General features: G+C 46.4%; 1 protein-coding gene across 2 annotated transcripts in view; it reads left to right on the top strand.

Moving 5' to 3' along the window:
- The first annotated feature begins 1,025 nt into the window (after positions 1 to 1,025).
- PRDM1 (PR/SET domain 1) overlaps positions 1,026 to 22,236 on the top strand; it is a 33,250-nt gene continuing 12,039 nt past the window's right edge. Inside the window, exons 1-4 of one of the 2 annotated variants that reach the window (XM_086926704.1) lie at positions 1,026 to 1,206; positions 4,982 to 5,209; positions 16,967 to 17,086; positions 20,821 to 21,073. In XM_086926704.1, the coding sequence (XP_086782830.1) occupies positions 1,156 to 1,206; positions 4,982 to 5,209; positions 16,967 to 17,086; positions 20,821 to 21,073 (652 nt within the window). In that variant the 5' untranslated portion in view covers positions 1,026 to 1,155. Of the gene's footprint in view, positions 1,207 to 4,249; positions 4,526 to 4,981; positions 5,210 to 16,966; positions 17,087 to 20,820; positions 21,074 to 22,236 lie in introns of those variants that run through there. The other variant, XM_086926705.1, reaches the window with a different exon arrangement.

The raw sequence follows: 22,236 nt of genomic DNA, 5'->3' as shown, positions 1-22,236 counted from the left end.
TCTATACAGTACACAATAGTTTATTGTTCTTTTGCATTTTTTGCGGTGTGAGGCATTTATATAGAACATCACTATGGCGATTCCCACCTCAGTCTCCGAACTCACGACGGGTGCTTTCTCCATAGAATATATATATAATATTTTAAGTATAGTGGTCTACAATTAAGTACTCTTTCGAGTCTCAAGGCTCCGCAGTAGGGCGTGATACGGAAGTTACCCAAACGTTGCTATATATCACTTAAAAATGTAGCACCCTCTTTCTTCCTCCCAATGCGGTGCGGTACACAACCTGTGCAGATACTGAATAAATAGTGCTATTGAATTTAGCAGCCCCCCCCCCGTCTCAAAGCCCTGCAGGAAACCGTGGTCTGCAGCCCTCGCGTGCACATTTTTATTTTTCATAGCACTATATGATTTTGTACTTCATCGTAACTGTGTGAAATAAAAAGGGTAATCTATACTAGAATGTACACATAGTTGTGTATGTAGCGCTTGTTTAGTACTCTCCCACGTTTTACGATGCTGGGTCACTAGAAGCAAAAATTATATACATTTTGCTAGCTATATGATTTAACAGGTTCTCGTCTCCAATCACCTTATAGAATGGAAGCGCTACAGGCGAGCAGTTGTACATCCTTTTATACATATAGTTCATGTATACACGGAACTATTAGATTGTGTACCTCTCTATGCTCGGCGCTGCTGGAAGATGCGCTTCATACTTAATGTATACATAGTGCCGCGTGCTGATGTAGTCGCTCGAGGCACTGTAGCGGGCGGCGCCGCTGGCCTCGGTCAGCAGTGACTGTGCCCGTGCACACTCAGGTATGTCAGGTGCGTGAGCCGGGCCTCCAGGGCCCTAGAGCCCGCCCCCTTGGCAGCTATTTTTAATCCCCAGTCCCGGCCGCAGTCGGAGTGGGCGTGTCCTCCGGGGTGGGCGGCCCCTCGGGTCAGGTGAGGCTCCGCCCCCGCCGCTGACTCCCAGGCCAGAGATCAGTGCGAATCAGAAGAGGAAACCCCAGAGAGGCGGCAGCGGGCAGAGAGGCAGGGCGCAGCGAGTGAGGAGAGCGGAGCCTGGCACCTGCAGCGACGGGAGCCCTCCAGCAGCCCGCCCGGGAGCCCGGAGCATGCCCACAGCGCCCCGCGCCAGGATCAATGCCTCAAATGCCGGATCTCTGCTTGGACAGGCTGCTCGACTCCACCTTGGTAAGGGCACCCCAGCTCTCCCCGTCAAGGGTTACTTGAAAGCAGCTTTCACGGAAGAGCCCCTTCCTCGCACAGCGCCCGGAGGCGGCCCGGTTCTGCGAGTGGGCGCTCTCTGCCAAGTCAAAAGACGCAATGCGCTCGCTGGGATCAGACACTTTGAGGCGCTTTATGGGAGAGTTTCACCCTGGAATTGAGGTGCTTCGTTCGTCCTGGGCAGCGCACCCATAGCTCCTGGTTGTGCCTTGGTTCCAGGATGACAACCCCCAGGATAGGCTTGTAGGTGGGCTGTGTGTCGTGCACATTTTGGCAGTGTTGTAAATTGTGCCCAGTTCTGATAAGGTGCATCTTTTCTTTACTTGCTCTACCCCGTGAAGCTGTCTCTTGATTTTGTAAATTGGACTTTCTAATATTGAAGGGCTTCTCGGCCGTGTAAAATCTACGTTGTACTATTTACATTTACGGGGGTTTTATAATTCAAGCGATGTAATTCTTGCTTCTTTATTTGGTTTAGTGCGCTTTGCTGAATATCGGTGTTTATTACTCGATCCCATTTCCCCAGAACCCCCACATAACTGAACGTGCATAAAATACTCTAAAGCGGGTAACAGCAACTTTTCTCACTTTGATCCACAACGCTCCTGTGAACCTTGTAGCCGTGAAGCGTGTCCCGGGAATCTAGGGTCTGCTGGCTGTGTCTGCCCGCCTGCAGCCTAAAGTGCCTGACCCCGGCGCCGGCTGTGCGCGGCTGCCGCCCTCTAGCGGCCGTTGCAGGCAGAGCAGCGGCTGCTGCAGAGACCAGAGTTGTGCATGGAGGGTGACCGGAGCCAGCTGTATTCTAGCCTCTTTGTGGCGATCCTGCCCTCATTCATACATTCAGTTTCATTCGCAAGTGGGGATGTTCTTATATAGCACTTCAGAAGCGTCAGGTCCTTTAGAACGCCGTCAGTTTATAGCGGATCAAGCCAAAGGGACGTGTAAAGAGATTTGCCCAATATCACACAGAACTGTCTTGTGTTGAATCTGAGAATATAATACTCGTTTTGCTAGATCAGCGCTGACAATAGATAGAAAGGGCGCGCGCCGAACAGCTTTCGATCACCCCAAAAAGCAGGAGACGCCTTTGCCGTAGGTAGACGGCTGTACTCATTGCATCGTGGGTGAGCATGGCTGAGAGTGTCCTCATCGATGTTGATAACGCGACACTTTGTTGGGGAAACCTCAATATGTATTTACTGCTCTGTAACACAAAACGTTAATTTAATCTTCACGTATTTGATTCGCCTCCTGTTCATTGCATTAGCAAACTTCCGCCGAAAATAGTATATTTTGTGTACATCTAACAAGCTTATCTCAGCAGCATCCCTCTGTGTGTGATGTGATTTCAACACCACGGCCATCTCTGCGCCCCCTGCCCACCGGCTCGGGGCTCTGGCCGCAGAGTCCGGCCGCTCTTCCAAGGACCTGTTATGAGACTTTAGCATGGAATATCTGCGCCTCCAAATGACCCCGGGAGGAAACAGCTGCTTACGTTCTCCAGAGGATGTTTGAGGACTTTCGTCCATCTCGTGGTGTGGAAGTTTGAGTGAGCAACCGAGCAAGAAAGCAGCAACTTTTGAGACCCGGTGTACTCAACCTTGAAACATCGCGTTTCTATAGTGGATTTAAAACACCGCTCACGCGGTGGCCCAAACGTCAGACTTCACCGGGTAAGGTTCCGACCCCCAGCGGCTCGTAGGCTGGCCACTGCCCCCTTCCTGCCTGTAGTACTTGACAGAAGTCCCCAAACCCCTTCTGAGCCCCGCTATCTTGACGGATAAGGATTGGACCTCTCGATGAAAAGTCGTTTGCCCAGGATCACACACTTTGAGTCTTCCGGGGAATATGAGCATTTATTTGAACGCAGTAGAGATGCTGCTAGCCCGACACACAGCCCCGCGCTGCGAGATGTGACATCTTTCACTGCAACATTTCAGAAAGTAAGCTTAGTTAGCATAATTATGCATAGAGGCCGAGAGAATGCTCTTACAGAAGACATTCTTTCTGGTATATTCCCTTTTCGACTGTTCCTGCGGTGTCAGCCGATAGCTCTAATGTACACACGTGTTGTGAACACTTTTGTGGCATTACTGAGTCTTTTGGCGTGCCTTGCATGATTTTCTTTTTGTGTGTGAATGCATAGTTATTGTAGGCACGGTTACTTTATTTACCAAAACTGCTTTCTCAAGCTCTTCATTAATGTTACCTATACTTCCATTCTCGACACATTGGGTTGGCTATTGGCATATAATGAATGCATCTGGCGTCACCCAAGCACCCTAACGTGACATTCTTCAAGTGCCCTCTGCCAGAGACAAGTGCCTCCTTTAGCACCCTTTACTCTGTGGATGGTCACCTGTTTTAAGGCAGTCAGAATATCTGTAAGGAAGGGACCGATACCTGTCCAGGGTCACACGTGGTCACGCTGTTGGAATCGGGTCGCCTCCAGATCAGCCACCAGACCCCGTCACTTCCCAGAAACGTGTGGAGTCATTTGAATGAAGGTGACCAGCGAGTTCGATACCGTTGTCAGTATTGCATGTTATCAGTTTTATAGCGTCTCAAACCTCCTGACGAGGCATCGAAGTGTTTATTGCTCTGTACACGCCTTGCAATCCTACACTGGCAACATGCTTCCATTTGAGCTGGTTTTAGGCCGCACAGGCGTCCATAGTCTGGCTGGCACTAGAAAGGGTATGATAAAGTAGGTTGTGATGCCATATATGTACCTGCAAGACATTTAAAGATGGAACTGTACTTTTGGAACACTTTAGGTTGATTGACGGATCCGTTGTGTTCACTTTTTAATGTACTGTTTCGTATAGCGCGGTATTGAGTGACAAGAAGCCTCTCTGTGGCGCTTGGATATCACTTGTGTACCTGTGACACTTCTGCGTGATGGGGTTTCCTATCGGTGTGCCTCGTCGCCACTGTCTTGCCTCTTTCCTAAGAGTGCGCTGGGAGGCAGGATGCAGGATGAAAGCGAGGACGTCAGCGGAGGGGGGTGGCGGGGCGGGGGCGCTTGTTTGTGCTGAAAGTTGTTTGTCCGCTGGTGGGAAAGTTCAGCATCCCCCCCGCCTGGAATAGACAGACTGCGCTCTTCCGCTGCTGTGGCGTGCGCCTGCCAGATATAGCCTCATTCAGACGTAGACGGCAGCTCCTTCCCCTTCCTCCCCTTGTTTGTGATACTGTTCCCGAGGCTGCTGCTGCTGTTTCAGGGGCGCAGAGTTGGTGCACAGCGGCCATGACCCCGGGGCTGTCAGTACGCCTGCCTAGCCTGACGGTGAGTGCTAGGAAACAGGGTTGTGATGGGCTCAGGTAGGGGCATGAAAGGGAGGCACACACACCACGTTTTTTTATTTCATTGTATTTTGTGAGGAATTGGTGGTAAATGTCATAAAAAGGCTTCTTGGCGGTAGACACATCCAGTCAAAACTTTGAGCCTGTCGTTCTTTATCATCACTGCATTTGCTTAGTGTTGTGGGGTGTGTGGATCGCACAGGCAACACTTGTGAGCGGTGGGATCTGCTCTTTAAACTTGATTTTTGTGCACACTTTTCCGGAAGGGGTTTGCTTTCTGTGTTTTTCTTTCTCTTTTTTTTTTTTGTTGGCTATTACTCAACCTCAGCTCTCGAGCATTAAGAAGGCCATAGACCGCGGCATTAGTCACCCCGTCTCAGAGGAAAACCGCAGAGGGCGAAGGACAATGGGGATTAAGGCCTGTTTTCTTCTTTTCCAGGCTGCCACTCAGTGTAGCGCGGGCATCGTGAGCTTTAAGAGCGCCATGAAGATGGACATGGAGGACGCCGACATGACGCTGTGGACGGAGGCGGAGTTTGAGGAGAAGTGCACCTACATCGTGAACGACCACGCCAGGGAGCCCCTGGCCGACGCCTCCACCTCCACCCAGGCCGAGGCCTCCCTGCCCAGGAATCTGAGCATCAAATACGCGGACAGCTTCAAGGAGGTGAGTGCCGGGGACATAGAAGGGTCGTATCATCCTAGCATTGGTCTTCAAACTGGGGGGCGGGCCTCAAGCGATCCCAGAGTGGGCGCCAGGCTCTGGCCAAAAGAAGCATTATGCTGATGACAGTGCTTTGTTTTAAAAAGCCGCTTTGAAATGGGCCATCACCAACATGTTTTGTCATTTAATCCTGGCTGGGAGAAGTTGTCAAAAGGGAAGGAACTCCAAAGTTTCTTCAGAAACTTCGCCCCCATTTCTAATAATCATGGCGTGGATACGTTTACACGTTAGTAAGGCCTGCCTGACCAGAGTAGTATGTTTGGCAGTCATGTATCTGCGTTTTTAAAGCAGTAACAGAACTCCACTGCAATATTTAAATAGATTTAGATATATTTACACATTAAACAGTTTGAAGGACTTTGTCAAAGGGTCAGCACTGCACGGCCATGAACTGGACACAAAGACATTTTGGATCAGAAAGAGGGCCTGGTTTCACCTATTCAGTTGCATACTCCAAACAGGATATATTTTTAATGTGAATAAAATTGGCAATTTTAGGTCTCCAAAATCAGTACTTTTCATCACGCTTAGGGGAGCGGCAGTGATGTGGTCTAGAAACCAGTGGGTGATTTGAGATAGGCGTTGCAGGTGGTGGTTACCAGCACTTGTTTTTGGGAGCTAGCGCTTATTTGTCATCATCAGGCTTTAACATAGAACAAGAGAGATAAAGGCAGACAAGGTGAAAGGAAGAGATAAAAAAAAAGCAAAACAGCAAGGAGGCTGCGTTCAAGGAAGGGTGAAAAAGAACCAGTGAGTGAGAGATAAATAAAGATGAATTGTGGGGTAGTGGAAGAAAGAGGCATGAGGAGGAATTAGGTTCTGGTATCATTGGCATTCGGCAGAAAAACTTTGTGCCCACATTTATATTATTGTATATCTGAGTTTCTTCTTTTACAAATTGAAGTCTACTACTATATAACTGTTGCCTTTGGAGCCAATAGAGATATATTGTGATTCCTTCATTTTACAGTAATACAAGTATTTTCTATTGTTCAGGCTTAGTGGCCATTAGGCTCAACACAGCACTGGCAAGAAGTTTGGTGTGAGCCCTCTGGAAGTCTTCTGTCAAGGACTATGCATGAGAAAAGTCATGGGCGTTGAACGTTTAAGTGTTACTCTTGAGGCGAAGACACTTATTCGGCCCCTGTACGTGTTACTGCGACCATGTCCGCCTAAGTGTGGGGCAATCACGTGGGTCCCATGAATTGAGTTGACTCGTGTCAAATGCCTCTGTAAAGAAACTTGCCTTCATAATTTGATGAGCAGCAAATCAACCAAGCCGTGTGATCCTGAACTGTGGCCAAGGTGTGACACTTGAAGAGTCCAAGTCTCCATTGCTTCTTAATTGTCATTAAACAAAAGTGGGCTTTGAGCTCATAATAGACAGAGACTGAAAGCTTTGTGGTCCCATTTCATGATTCTAAGGCCATTTCAAAGTCAATCCCAGTCACACTTTGCACACAGGCGCCAATGAGCACAGTTAAATGTTTGACCTTGTCCAGCCCTCAGTGGGCCAACGCAGCCTGCTTCCAAGTAAAAGTCCTCATCTTGCCTATGAAAGCTACACAAACAGTTCCTTTTTCCATTTCCCTTTCCTCTCTAAAATAAGCAGCAGCTTGTTTTTGTTTCTTTTTTTTTTGTATGTTGGCTTGGTTGATATTCTGAGGACCAGGGGTTCCCTTACACTGGGAATGCCATGGCCTTTATAGTGTGTGTTCAGTGGCAGGTAATTGCTTGTATAATGTAACCCACTCAGGGTAGTGAGGAAGTAGTTTAGATTGCATGCTCATTCAATGCTTGGACTCTCACCCAAGACAGGCAAGCCTGCCCCCCCTTTCACCGATTATTGGCTATCTTTTATCAGACCTTGACTCTTGTCTCAGTGACCAGGGTACGCAGCTAACAAGACTAACAAAGTGTGAGCTGCCATCGACAAACAAGTTATTGTGCCGTGCGTGGCATGTGTCTTGCATCGTGTTAGTGTATGCTTCCTAGCGAGGCCAATAAAAGATATGCACAGATGCAGCTTGTGGGTTTTGGCGTCAAATCCCACTTTATGCAGAACTATTTTAATGTTTACCCTTTGGCCTTAGAACAGAAGACTAAACTTGACATTCTGTATCTGTGTGCCAACCTGTATCCGTGTGCCAATCTTTTGGACTTTTCTGCCCTCTCTGCTGGCAAGGAAGAGAATATTTTGAAGCAAAGGCTACCTAACTGAGCAGTGAGGGGGAGAGACCGATCTTAGATAAAGTGTTCAGTTAAAGGAGGGCCTGATACACAGAGGGACGGACAGTCAGCTACTTGGTCAAAATGTCTATATGAATCAACCAATCAGTGTCAATAAAGGAATCCATTTGGGAATAGGCGGATCCTTATGACTGAACCAGTGATCAATAGAAAATATATATCTAGTTTTTGTACAGCCTTTTCTGCCATAGCATTATCAGGATAAGCTGATAGCATTGATCTTAATCATACTTACAGTTTTGACCAGGGAAGTTTAAACGGCTGAGTCAGCCTTGCTGGGAATCAAACCTGTGATCTGCGAGCTGCAAACAGATCTCCGGAGTCGGTACTCAGTGAGCTGTCTTAATCCCAAAACTAGTCCCAGCCTGCCACAGGACCTATTTGCCATCAGCGCATCCCTGGTTGTGGAAGGGTGGTGCAAAAACATTCCATCCATGCGTGCATAGCTGGGGGCATTCTAGTCGTTGTTGTTCGCTTGCGCTTTTTTTTTCTTTCGGGTGGGGGGATGAAGAATAGTGATGAGCAATGGGCTGCTAACTTTTTATGGAGCAGCTATTGATAGGTGTAATGATCCCCAGAGAGAGAGATACTTCTGCCCTACATTCAAGGCACTGTGTGTAAAACCTGCTTGGCCCTCCAGCACAGAGGCCTGCTTTGACACACACTTCCATTTGTGTAACTCCCGTTTTTCGTGTAACATATACATTAAATGTGTGTGTACCTAAATGCCTGTTTAAATTGGTTGCTTTCATTGCACAGAATGCAGTGGTCTAAAACCCATACTTCATAGGAACCCATGAAATATTGAAATTATTGTCACAGGTCCTCATGAAATAAGAAACCTATTTCATAGGTCTTTGACCAATCTATAGAGCATTGTCATTTACTTTCATTCTTTCTTTGCTATCACACTCTCTCTATGTAATAGTCTTCCTAAATTACCAGCCATTTTATCTTTGTTTATAAAGTTGCTTGTTGCAATACTCGTACCTATAGAACAGCCTGCTGCTCTATAAGCCTGGTTCACATTAAGTTAAAAAAAACCTCTAAAATAATTCTACAAGTACACGAAAGCGGCAACCGCTCCTTTTACTAAACCTCTTCAATTTTTTTTACTGGTAAATGTCATTGAAATAGAGTCTGATGGGCTATTGCAGCTCCAGTTGAGGCCTTTGTACCACTAGCAGGTCACAGGCCTGCGTCCTGGCAGGGTTGACTCAGCTTTTAATACTCCTGAGGTTGATTAATAGCTGTTCCTTTGAGTTGGGTAATATTAGTAAAATCCCGTCAGGGTTGACTCAGCCTTTTGCGCCCCTGAGGTTGATCGGATGTGTGTAGGTTGAGTTGAGTTCGGCACCTGTAATGGCTTTAGTGACTGATTGCAATATGAGAGACAAGTCATACTAACATAAGTTCGTATTTCACAGCTGCCTATAAGTAGTGTCAAAGCGCTGATGTCCGCTGCATCAAAATGCGTAGCCGTTAGGGGTGGTAGTGCCTGCATGCTTTGTGAAGATGTACTTGTAGGCTGACATTCTGTCACCAGAACACCCCTGCACTTGAGACAAATTCGATATTTATTGCTTACCCTGTAATATTCTTCAGTGTTGCTGCTGTTTGCCCTGTATGCTGATTTTCTGTGTGGCTGTCACCAGATATATAACATAATGCGAATACCCTGCCTTCTTGAATGAAGGAGCCGCGCTGTTACTTTTTTATGTATCCTGTGAATATATTTTGTCCCTTTAGAGAGATGTTGAAGCGCTCTTCCTTGGTTGCCCTCTTGTAGCCTTTAGTCAGAATATACTTTGATTTATTTACATTTTGATAGCACTATGTGGGCTTTCTTAATCGATTACAGTCTGATAAACAAATCTGCAGCATTTCTGCTTTGGTGGCCGTCTGGTGCAGCGCCAGCCCTAGACCTCTGCGGTTGGACTCGTTGCACTCTGCTGCGGTGCACTGCGAGTAGGCATTTTGTCTGGCAACAATTGCATACTAGAGAAAAGTTATTTTTGATTTTAAAAAGCGACTGATTTCCCCTTCCGCCAACTATAAAGGCTCCAAACACCAGTTTTATGTATGTTCTTACTAGGAGAAGGCAGCATGTGGAAAGGTGTCCTCTGGCTGCAGTGCCAGATTTTCGAAAACTAAGGGCTTTAACATCCCCAGCATAGTCTGACAGGCCATCTAAATATTGCCTGAATTTTTTAGAGAGCCCATGAACAGCCGACGCTGTCAATTGATTGTTCTTCATGTCCATCATCAATATTCTCCATTATGACTAAATATTGGTCCCAATCAATTTATTTGTAAGTTATGTTGATCCAAACTTCAGAGTCTCCAGCCCGCCAGGGAAATGCTCTGTGGAAGAAAAGGCCTGAGATAAACAGATTTGTCCAAGGACCCACAATTTGCTTAAGTGGGGATGCTGGTATTAAGACTTGTTCCCCCTAATTCCTCAACACAGGCCTGTCTCCTTCTCTATAGAGATTTGCAGTCAACGTGTGTACCTGCACTCGACTACTTATGGTCCTTCTAAAGAGTTAGGTTACCTGCTGCTCAAAAGAAGCAGCTTGTGGTGTAGCAAAGGAGCCATGGGCCATAGTGCAGGAAAGGGAAATGGGCCCTCATTGCTGGTCGAGTAGTACAGTGCAGTAACAATCAGGCTTCTGTGGTTGGGTGCCACTGGACCATTGATAGCCATGTCCCTTGGACGAGCTGTTAACTTCACGTACTGTCCGGGTGTGGAAATACTGTTCTTTACGGAGAACTTCAGGTGGTGTCTACCCAATGTATGTTTGACCTGGCTTCAGCGAAATGTGAATTCACAGAGCTGCGATTGACAGCACAGAGGGCCTGTTGAATAAGAGCAATGCCAGGATCTGAGCAATGGCTACAGAGAACTAGAGCTCTCCCGTCATCCTCCCACTGATGGAGCTATTTCCGAGAACTCCTCCGCAGTTGCCTTACTGGTACAGCCATGGCTTCTATTGCACGTCGTACCCATGTTTTCTCTGGAACGTAACTGGTGGGAAGTTTCCAGGGGACCAGTTCATTTTCACTATGAGTTCCAACCATGTGTCAGCATTTTCTGAAATGAGAGGCCTCTGCTTTTAATAGCTACGGGGGTTGACTGAACATGCTTTCTTGTTTCACAGAAACCAGTCCTAGCTGCGTTTGGCAATATCATGCTAGAACACGTCATGTTTTGGAACTTTTTCGTTTCCGAGCACTGTGTCTTGTAGTCTTTAATATTTTTTGCCATATTATTTGTGTCGAAGAATGTCCTTTTTTGCATTTTTGAATTTTTATGGTCATTTTGCCAGTCAGTTAAATCTATTTATTTTTACATGTGTTCCACAAAATGCATAATTCAGCCGCCAATGCTTACTGACGTTGGAGCACCTTCTTCTTGCTCCCCAGTCTATAGTGCGCTCCTCTGTTTGTCCGAGGACACTACACTGTCACCTACATTTCTCAATACACTCCAGGATAGTAGTTTAAATAGGTATTTTAAACTTTCCTGTGAAAACAGTCTGCATGTAGCCAACATGGAATTGTGCTCAGCCCTTACGCTAAAGTGAGATGGGTCTCATTTTCTAGACATGCAGATTGTACTGAAGTAATATGTTTCTGTTTAGCCTCCCTTCTCAGATCCGACATGCATAGTAAAACAAAACACACTCAGGCCTGGCCCATCTGTCCCTCATCTCGCGTCACATTCGAAGGCTTCTGTCGTCCTTATATCTTATATGCGCCATCTCCTATGCGTCCCTCCGTCTCTAATGTGCCAGGCCTTATGTTTCCTCTCTGTCTTATACATTATGTGCCCATGCCTGTGCATAGATACACTACACATCGATATCACTAGCGCTATACGTTTTCTTCCTCTAGCCCTCCCTGCCTCACTTTTGCTCTTTTCTGCCTGTTCTTTGTTCCTCAGCTTTATTTTCCTGTTTTTATTTCCTCTCTTGTTCTCTGTCTCTCACTGTATAAGTGGCCTAATCTCCCAGATCACATCAGGCTTCTCCCTCCCACAGCTGTACAAGACCGGGGTTAAAGGACGCTGCTTAAGCAAGTTAAAGTCTCCATTAGACAGACTCGTCTTTCTACCCTCACTTGACAGATTCCCTCCTGTTGACACCACCCTGGCATTGAACTTAGTCCCTCATCCCTTATGTATGTGTTTATGATATGTGCAGACGATGATTTTGCACCCTTCCAACTATAAGATATCTCTTGGTTCTGATGCTTTCTTGCTGACTTGCTTTCCCTGTACAGCGCCATACCACCCCGACATGGGGTCTTTGATGCACTACATTTAAACTAATACAATAAAACTATTCTCCCTTTTATGCTTGTTGTTCTTTTGTTAGTCCTCGTCACTTTGTGTTGCTTTTTTCTTTCTTGTTCTGTGCTGCTTTTCTTTCTTTCTTGTTCTGTGCTGCTTTTCTCTTTCTCGTTCTCTGTTGGTTCGTTCTCTTTTGATAGCTCTGTCTGAACCCCCTTTCTTCCACGCGTCATTTTGTGCACATGCTGCTTATGAGACACTCCCCTGACCCAGACAGTAATGGATGTGTAGGGATGGGGTGGGGGGCTACCCATAAAGCACCCGTATATGGCTATTGGGGGCCGGGCATGTGGAATTAAGTGCCTCTTCCCACCTAGATCTGAAGCTGATCTGCAGCAGTGCCTTGTCCCGCTGCTGATTCATTGCCAGCTCCGGAAGGTTGTTCCATTGAGGCGGGGGGGGGGAGCGGGCTACTCTGAGCCCGGCGCTGCACTGCCACCTACCGGCCGGCGCGTTCAAGCGCACCCGCTACAATACTCTGCGACCTGCCCGCTGCAGTGGTTCCTCAGCAGAGGGAGCAAGTAGGCCCTACCCCAGCCGTCCGTGGTCTTCGAAATGTCTTGCTCCTTTTGAAATGGCGTGTGCTAGATTACTTATTTGTTATACATCAAAGGATGTGACCTTGGCCCTTAGTTCTGATAGACTGTTCAGGTTAAATATTTGTTGAAATTGTGGTTTTCTTGTTTTAGACAGTGTAGATGCTGGTTCTTTCAGTTGTCCAGGTGCCTGTCTACCTCAGTCAGGTAAACCACGCAGGCCTACAACGCTATTCCGTAAAAAGCGTCCATCTTGCTTCTTGATGTCCGCACATGCCGTCTTTAAGTGGGGGCTCGACTTGGTGAAAACATGGCTTAAAGAGAGTGGCACTGGCTCAGACAAGGAACACCCAGGAAACCATGGCAACGCTGGGGGTAGGAAGTGAAGGACAGGGTGGGTGCAGGGAGTCTGGTTCAAAAAGGAAATTGGTGTAGTCTATTGTGTATTATGTCAAACTCCCTTGACATAATACACAATAGACTACACCAATTTCCTTTGTGAACCAGACTCCCTGCACCCACCCTGTCCTTCACTTCCTACCCCCAGCGTTGCCATGGTTTCCTGGGTGTTCCTTGTCTGAGCCAGTGCCACTCTCTTTAAGCCATGTTTTCACCAAGTCGAGCCCCCACTTAAAGACGGCATGTGCGGACATCAAGAAGCAAGATGGACACTTTTTACGGCAGTGCCTGGGAGGTCAGCCAAACTTGTAACGGGGGAGGGGCTTTGGAAGGCAGGGTATCTGGGGCTCGAGATGGAAAGAAAGAACCCGACCCCCCCATAGTATCAGGACGGACTGACAGACAGAAGCAGAACCTTCACTGCACCAGTGTTCAGCTGCAGTATGGGACAATTCGCTTATCCTGCTCCCCCCTCGAGGAGGCTTCCTCCTCTTCTGCTGATAACATCTTTTAACACCCCAAACATTCTTTTAGGGATTTGGCTGATAAGAAATCATTTAATCTCCCGGAGAAAGGCGCTGCACCATTGTGAGCACACACTTTAAGTTGCTGCTCGGGTTTACAGTGGCCTTTAACTGACAGCCCCCCTCGCCTTATCTGTGTGGTGGTTTCTCGCTTGTGTACACTCCTGACACCTTGTGATAACCCCCTGCTGGGAAGGAGTTACTGTAAGCCCCCCCTCACCCTCCCCCCTGCTTAACCTGCCAGGGAATACAATCAAGGGCGAGTTCGGGGCAGAGCCCTTCCCCTGAGCCCGCGGGCTTCAGCCCTCTGGAGAGGACTGTAGCTTTTTCCATGTTGGGCGCTGCTACGTGTATAGTGCTTTTCTCACTCTAGAGCTGCTTCAAGGCACTGGGGTAATTGGGCTCTTCTTGTAGCTGCTACAGTGTTTTGAGGGGAGCAGACGGTTCTGAAATTGTGAGCTGAAGTCTAGTCATTTGTGTTATTCACTGGCCTCATCTGTTTTGGGAACTAGGAACAGTGTAAGCATTTTAGGTGCAACAGGCAACATTTCATTTAGCTGTTTTGGCGCTCATACCACCAGCACACGTTTACAGTTCCAGGCTGCAGGCCGGCACCCTCTGCTTGCCCCCCCAAGCCCTGCTGAATGCACCATAAGGCGTCCGCCTTTAGTCCCCTTAATGTAGCTCTGGCCAATCAATAGAGTGCATAAGGTGACGAAGGGTGAATAAAGCATGTTTTTCAACCCATAGCCACATTTTTGTGTTCAAAGCAATGTGCTGTGTCAGAGGCAGATATAAGTAAGCGTTTCAGTTTGACTCGTCTCAGCGAGGACGCGTTCTAGAAACTTGTGTCGGAGGGAGCACAAAAGTAATGAGCCAGTGCAAACCCGGATGGGGTGACCAGTCATTTCTAGACACCGTGCTACGAAGAGAAGTGAACCTCCCTCCACCACAGCTTCTGTGAGAGCTGCACGCGTGCCAATGTTCTTGTGTGAAGGCCAAGTGCCTCTTTCTTTAGAGCACAGTTGGACCTCACAAAGTGGGGTGAACAGGAGCAGGGGTATGTGGCTGATGTTGGTCCATCATGTGATCTTTGCAGTCTTCCCACACACCTTTTTCAGGCAAGTGTGAATGAGCAGCACACTACAAAGTACATTACTGGTATTAAAAAGACAGACAGATGTTGCCCAAAGCAAACACACTAAGTACATGAAACATTACAAAAGGTGTGATCTTTGCTGCTTAGTAGAAAGTGCGTTTTTTGTGCTTTATATCAGCTAGTGCCATCCTCATAGATCCGTTGCTTTGCAGCACATTCGTGGCTGCAGATCTTTCCCTGGGTATCTTGCTGGGTTTGTCCGACTCTGTTTTACACATGGTCCTCCTGTTCATCTCAGAGGACTAGAGAGGTGCAGATTTCTCACCACTTCCCCGTTGTAAAATCACAGAAAGTAATGCAGGCTGGCTCAAAGTGTTAATGTTTACTTGCAAGCGAAGAACCTGTTTTTTTGCCAGAACGTTGCCAGAAAGTAATGCAAAGTGATGCTAAGGGGCACCCCATAGGTGGCGCTTTGGCATTCCAGAGCTACCTCATGGTTTGTAACCCAAAATCTTATCTACTAACAATGTCGGGAAAAAACTGGGGCCTGGTCAGGTATACCAGACCCGGGATGCACTACCGCAGGACAAACTTTCAGTATGCCATACCACGTTTTCCTCTCAACAGCGCATGGCATAAGTCAAATGGGGAACCGCCATGCACTGTTGAGAGGAAAGCCTGGATTGGCATCTCGTTGAATTGTTTACTTGAACTTGATACTTGGAAGAAAAAATGAATAAAGATGGGTTTAAACACGGTAAAACTGGCTAAAGTTAAGTTAGGACTGTTTCAGCATATTGAAATTTTGTTCTGTGTTAGTGCATCCTGGGTCTGGTATACCTGATGAGGTTCCAGCTTTTTTGACATATATTCTACGCGCATGGGCGGAGTGTGACACCGGAGTTGCACACCAAAGCATTCACCTTTGCGCATTCAAAGAAATGTACTGAAACTTTGGGTGTTCAAATGGAGTGCATTCTGCCATCTATTAAAGACAGGCCTTTGTGCCATAAAAGAGTGCGTCCTCGAGGTAGATACGAACAAGCATAACGTTGTTTTTTTTCCCTAACCTTTCACACTTTTCTTTCTTAGCGTTTTCTGATAGATTGCATTTATGACCACAGTGAGGTACCCTCTAAGTTTGATATTGCATGTGAATGACCATGGATAAACCAATATGCTCTATTGGCGTAGTGCCATAGTTTTGTTCTCAGAATACCCCCTGACAGAACTATTGTGTCCTTAGGTACTTTTACCAAAATGTCGCCTAATATGATATAAAATCTACACACAGTGGAACAACATTTTTTGTAAATGATATTTAGGACATAACATTTAAGGCAGATGATACAAGCATACTAGAGCAGGTGTCCTCCAAGAGGTGATACATACGTCTCCTAACTGGCTTTTTTCATTATGTTTCGGATACTTTATTGGAAGGATGACGAGGTGCTTCTGTAGGCCTTGATAGAGGACTATAGTGACTGATTGCAGGATTTTATTCTTGATTCTGTTACAGCCCAAAAACAGGCTTTACATCTTTAGAGCCAAGTAGTGTATTTCTACTTCTCTTCTTTTTCTTGAATGTAATTCATAGGTGTGCTTTGCAGAAAGGAAAACCGCTGTGCAATGTGGTAAACTCGTTCTTCAGAACAGTGAAAAATGTATTCCGGATTTGTGGTTTCTTGTAAAAATAAATTACCATCAAGAAGGAAATCAATCGCTTGTGTCTGCAAATAATGATTGTCAGTAGAGTCGGGCATTCAGGGTTGTGGGAACCCTTTGAGGCGGTCTGTGTGTCGGTAAGCGCAGCAGTGACTGTGCACTTTCTTAGTCACCTTCCAATGAGAGGCTCGGGAACACATCTTCATCACTCACTCTTGGTGCAGAGTTTGACAATAGCATTTTTCCCACATTGGATGTAAAATGAATCAATAAAACTGAACACAGCACCTATCAAAAACAAAGATGTGCTGGTGGATGCAGGGATCACACTCCACCCAGCTGCAAAAATATTTTATCTCTAAACCGTAGTTAATAGTAGGGTCCTTCTCTTTGGGGCCTACTTCATGGAGCATAAAATGGGAAAAGGCGCCTGCAGAGAACCTCATAGCAACAATCCCAGGCCCTCACTAATTCGTCAGGCTGCAACCTTTCTGCTTTTTAAACAAAATTGAAGGTTAGTAATATTCAGATCATGGTTTGAGTATTGCGGGTGGATGTTGAGAGGTCGGGCACCTGAGGCCTATCTTGCTTCCTGGTCTTCCATGTATTTAAACAAATGATTGTTCCTGGCCATGGTCTAGTGACTCAGTACTACTAAATGCAGTCTTTGCTAAAACCTCATTGACCACCGGTAGCGAGTCAATAATTAGTGATTGCAAAGTCTGTTTTTGAAAATCACCAACACACCAAAATGAAACATGCTAATTGATAAGCATAATCAGGTTGCATCTGTGCTTCTCATGTTGTGCCATCTGGACTGCATGCTTCTTCTCACTGTTCTAAATTCTTCATCTTCTTCTGTTTTGCATTCAGGTGGCAGGAGTTGTCAGCAAGGAGTACATTCCAAAAGGCACACGGTTTGGGCCCCTGGTTGGCGAAATCTACAAGCCCGACGCCGTTCCCAAGGATGCAAATAGAAAATACTTCTGGCGGGTGAGTTTAATGAGATGGTAGTACCTTGATGCCCCAGGTGCACAGATACCTAACCATTTTGCCTAGTCAGATCACTTGTGGTGCCATAGATCCTTCCTGTTGTAAGAATAAGTTCAAGATGCAAGAAAGTAAGAGAGGGTGAGCTGAATGATGTTGGCTTTGTTGATGCTCGTCGTAGCTTCATAATGGAGTTCTTGCTCTCATTTTGTGCCAGTCGTTGACTTGGGGGTTTGGCACCTAATGGGTCATTTCTCACACAAGTCTGACAAATTAAAACAAATTTGGCTTGGGAAGCTCTGACCTCCGTCAGCCCCTTTCCGACGACCTGTCCAAGTTGATACCACACTCTGTAATTAATCCTTGGTGTAGTGCACTTTGTGGGCCTCGCAGAGATTTGGTGACTATTCTTTGAGTCATCTCTGACTGTCATGGGACCACCAAAGTTCACTATGGAGTAATACTACAACAGAGGTACTATCGATTTTTAAAATGTTGTACCATTCCCACTACCTCAACCAACGACATGGGCAGCATTGGTGTTGGGCACCTTTCTGTAATGTGTGTGGTACGCCAGAATTCGAGGCCTGGTGACATTTGGTAAAGCTCTTGTTGAATCTCACTGTGTGAAGGTACTCAGCTCAGACTTGAGAGTGGAGCCACTATTCATCTTTTCTCTGCATTTGGATTCGCAGTAAGAGCGATCATGTCCTCGAGTGTCAGTCCGGTGTATGTTGAAAAACATTGCTTTCTTACGCTCCTGTTTGTACAGTTCCTGCAGCTGTCGGAACCTGGTGCTGTGTTGTACACCCCAGAAATCAGTCCACTCACATTACCAATGTAGACATTTTTAAGTTTGCTATTTTATGCCCACTGCCATGAGTTTACACTCCACGGGATGAAAATATGTGCAAGAAGTAAAAAGAGATAGTAGTTTGCAATGGACTTTCCTATATCCCGGCGGCAGACGCATCTGCAAAACCTTTAAAGGTTTCTGTGATGATGTTGTGCATGTGGAGGCTGTTTGGAGTTGTATAACGTCCAATTTAGGAGGCTGCATGATAGGAGGCAAGGTTTTACATCACCAGATGAATTGTGGTGCTTGTCTCAACATTTATTGAACTTTATAACCGGGGCCAGAAACAAAACAGCCCTTTGATGCGGTAGACAACACAGTTACCCTGAACCTCACAGAGGCCTTTGCCACTACAAGCCTTTTGACCATTGCTCCACAGTTTTGCTTCCAGCCATTGCATAATGGTGGGAAGGCAATACAAGTGAATTGACCAATGTTTACTATGACATGTGGAGTCAGCTTGGTAATCCGGATCTGTCCCATTGAAACAGACCAATACTCTGCCGGAGTATGGTCCGGGTAATGTTCCACAGTCCTTTGCTAATGGTGCTTACTCACCTGTAGTTAAACGATGCACCTGCTGAGGGGGAAGTGTCATAACAAGGGCGGCGTCCCATCCACAGGTTGACAACAAACATTGGAAAATCCCACTCCATATTCTCTGACACACACACACACATCCTGGTTTCACTGTCAAGAAGGGGAACCTGTGTGAGTGGCAACAGGAACATTTGGCGGGATTGATTTCTCAAGGAAGTGGCAAGGGGACGGCCGAGCACTGGGTGACTTTGTTTCTTGTAAGTCCCTGTGAGTCAGCACATTTTTAGGTTTCCTGATACTGTGTGGAAATGTGGTGCAACAGCAGGTCAGTTTCTTGTGTGCGCGCAAGCAGCACCGCCACCTTTATTATTTTTTGTGTGTGTGAAAGAGTCATGTATAGTGCAGTGCTCCGCGAATGGTTACTGGAAGTCTCGCGCTGACTGCAGAAGGCAGTCTCCTGCAGGAGCCCTTTGTTCCTGGATGTCTGCTCATCGGAGCAAACTCACAAACCTGAAAGCTCCGCGTTGACAGCAGAACCCCTAGCGGCTTTTGTTCCATTTTCTCATAACAGCCACACCACAACATTTCTCGCAGGCTCCTTTGATGAAGCCACATGCGTTTCCCCCATCTCAATTTACAGGAAGTTGCTCTTGAAAGAAAAAGTGATTCTGTCGTTTACTGCCGACCTTAAAGGAACAGGGATCCTATTTCTTGCCACTTGGCTCTCTTTCCGCTTTGCCACTTGAAGTATAATATGACATGAGGATCTAAATCTAGTGAACTGCATAATAATTCAACACATGACAGAAGGGCTTATGGCGGAGACCTGAGAGCACTGTATGTGTTTTTGCAAATTTTCTGACAAAAGAAAATGTCATAATTTCTAACAATTTGGGTACAAAACATGCACGAGCTTGAACACTCCACTGAAATGCATCCCCGAGGAATGGCACATAAAATGTATTTCAAATCTAACTGATTGACCTTACATGCGTGTTCTGGTGCATTGTAATACAGTGTTTGATGCTGTGTGTCCGACAGGCGGCAAAAAAGATGCACCAAAAGCACGAGGAGAGACAAAAAAACACTCCTTCGGGTGGGGTCAAAGCCATTCTAGGTATAATTTAAATCTTGGAACCAATAGGTCTTGCAGAAAGCTCCTCTGTCAAGCCAGGCCTAAAAATGGCACTCCCTGTAGTATACTGGGTGGTAGGGCATGGGGTTGAGAGGGTAGACCAATATACCACGTGCTGCAGTGTTACGCCTTTCCTCTTCTGGAGCTCACAAAAAGATCAGGGTGAAGCTGCTGCTTTTTAAAAGCTGTAAATATCTGTTCAGGAAAAAAGGACTAAAGGGAATGAGGCAAGAAAACAAGCTAAAAAGAATAAGCCTATGACTGCAGCTTTAAGGGGTTTGAACATCAAATACGATGTGTGCTGACTGGCAGAAGAGTATAGGTAATTACTTAGAGAGTGACGTCACTGAAGTCTGGCTGCCTGCAGCTAGCGCCATTTCCCCTCTCCAGCGCTACAATTATCAAAGTGATAAAAGCTGTTTTGCCTTGAAGCCTTTTCACGGGGCTAATTATACACCGAGTTCACTCTCTGCATTGTGTGCTCATTTCTGCCCCATGTGTTGCCTGGACACATTTTCTTTTCGTGCTTTGTCAAAATGGACACGGGGCTGAGGCTGGGCTGAGAGGAAAAGTGATTTCTCTGTCAGGAGCATTGGCTGCAGTCCAGGTCGTGGCTTTGTTGTGGCAGGCGAAGTTCACCTTTGCCCTTCCCAGTGTGTTACCAGAAGCGTATGACGTTCCACGCCTCCCTACGAGAAAAAAAAGGGTGACTTCAGTTGCGAGAGGTGGGTGGGCCGTCTGCGGAGTGTCAGCCTCTGGGCGCTTTGCGGGGGCGGTAGGAAAGTGCTCAGGCCTTAGAGAAGCAGTAAGATGAGAGATTCACTCTGACGTTGCCACATTAACCTGAGCCTAATTCATAGGTGAGTCAGGGTATCGGTGTGAGCACACAGTCAAAGTGCAAATCTCGAGAAAAGTATCCGCCTACACCCTATACACAGTGGAAGAAACTAATTCCCTAGATAGAACATTTGTGGGGGTAAAATATTTCCTTTAGGTTCCTTATGGGTGGCACTAAAAGTTGGGAATGTTATCGTGAGACACTTATTGGCAACCGTGTGCATGCAGCTCTTACATAAAGTCTTGTGGGAACTATCGGAAAGCATCCCTTATCAAATGGATGCTGCCCAACTATGTGACCATATGTTGAACCACACTGTGCCTAGTTTTGCTGGTGTTCTGAATACCCTCTTCACTCTTGGCCCATAGATCTACGCCAGCGGCAACTTCCACCATTTCATCGACGGCTTCAACGAAGACAAGAGCAACTGGATGCGCTATGTCAACCCAGCGCACTCCGTGCAGGAGCAGAACTTGGCTGCTTGCCAGAACGGCATGGACATCTACTTCTACACCATCAAGCCCATCCCAGCCAACCAGGAGCTGCTAGTGTGGTACTGCCGGGACTTCGCCGACAGGCTCAACTACCCTTCCTCAGGAGACCTCATGACAGTGAATACCAGTAAGTAGCAAAGAATGCTTACAAGTGCTTGTGTGATGATTGAGCTGCATGCCTTATAATTACACAGAGGCCTCCCCTTTTTGAGTCACCAGTAATCTGATTTCAAAAAGTAAGTGACAAAACTATACAATTTCCTCTCTGTGTCAAGGGGCACTGGGCGTAAACCCAGAGGAATGATCTTCTGACATTCTGAATCAATATTGGACACACATCCTTCCTGATTGAACATCAGGTGCCAGCTTTGTGGTTGGCACAAAAGGCAAAAGTGATTATAATGCCCAGACCACTAAAGAAAAAACGCTGCAGAGTTAAAGAGGATAGGAGGCAGTGTATGTTGTACTGGGGAAAATAACATCAGAGTAAAAAAAAAAAAAAGCAGCACAACACCACAAAAACACCAACTTTTTTTCTGGGTAAAAAAGGCCACCAAAAGGTAAGGTAAGAGTGTTCTCTGATTAGGGACCAGTGCCAAAAGCAGCTGGACCATATGTGTGCTATGAAGGGAGGGGCTTTATTTGTAATGACTGGCATGCAGGGTCGTCGCTGGCTGACACCCAACACAAACTTCCATGTTGCAGACTGTTGGCACCACAAATTGCCTGTGGTCTGATAGAGGTTCCATGATGGGTAAAAACCACAAGGGCATTAAAGCAGTTGATGGAAGAAGGTCCCCCCTTTTGGTCCTTCCGCTGCATTCGGTTTTGAGCTTGTTAGGCTGCATTATGGTGCAGTTATTGTTTTCACTATGCCTGGTGTGTAGTCATTGCACTGGCATCAGGGGCAGCCAGGACTTTTTGCATTATTTGCGGTCACTGAATCGTACCATTTATTGTATTGTATTCATATAGCGCTTACTAACCCTGATGAGGAGTCACAGCGCTTTTTCGGCGAGTACCACGCTACTCCGGAGCCCATAAAGGATTAGTGTTGAGTTAGTATAGTGAAATATGAAAGTAATTTGAGTGGTGGATGTAGTCAGTTATTTGGATTGAGAAGGATAGCGGAGGGATACAAGAGGGGGCAAAGGTTTGTGTTTATATAATGCTTGTTACCCCTAATGGGGTGTTGAAGCACTTTCTTGGCGAGTAGCACCCTACTTCGGAACCCATAAGGATTAGTAGTGAATTAGTATAGTGAAATATGAAATTAATTTGAGTGGTGAA

Source organism: Lissotriton vulgaris, chromosome 6, assembly GCF_964263255.1.
Source record: "Lissotriton vulgaris chromosome 6, aLisVul1.2, whole genome shotgun sequence".
NCBI lineage: Eukaryota > Metazoa > Chordata > Amphibia > Caudata > Salamandridae > Lissotriton > Lissotriton vulgaris.
Note: the sequence above shows the minus strand (reverse complement) of the source record. Positions and strands in the feature narration are given on the sequence as shown.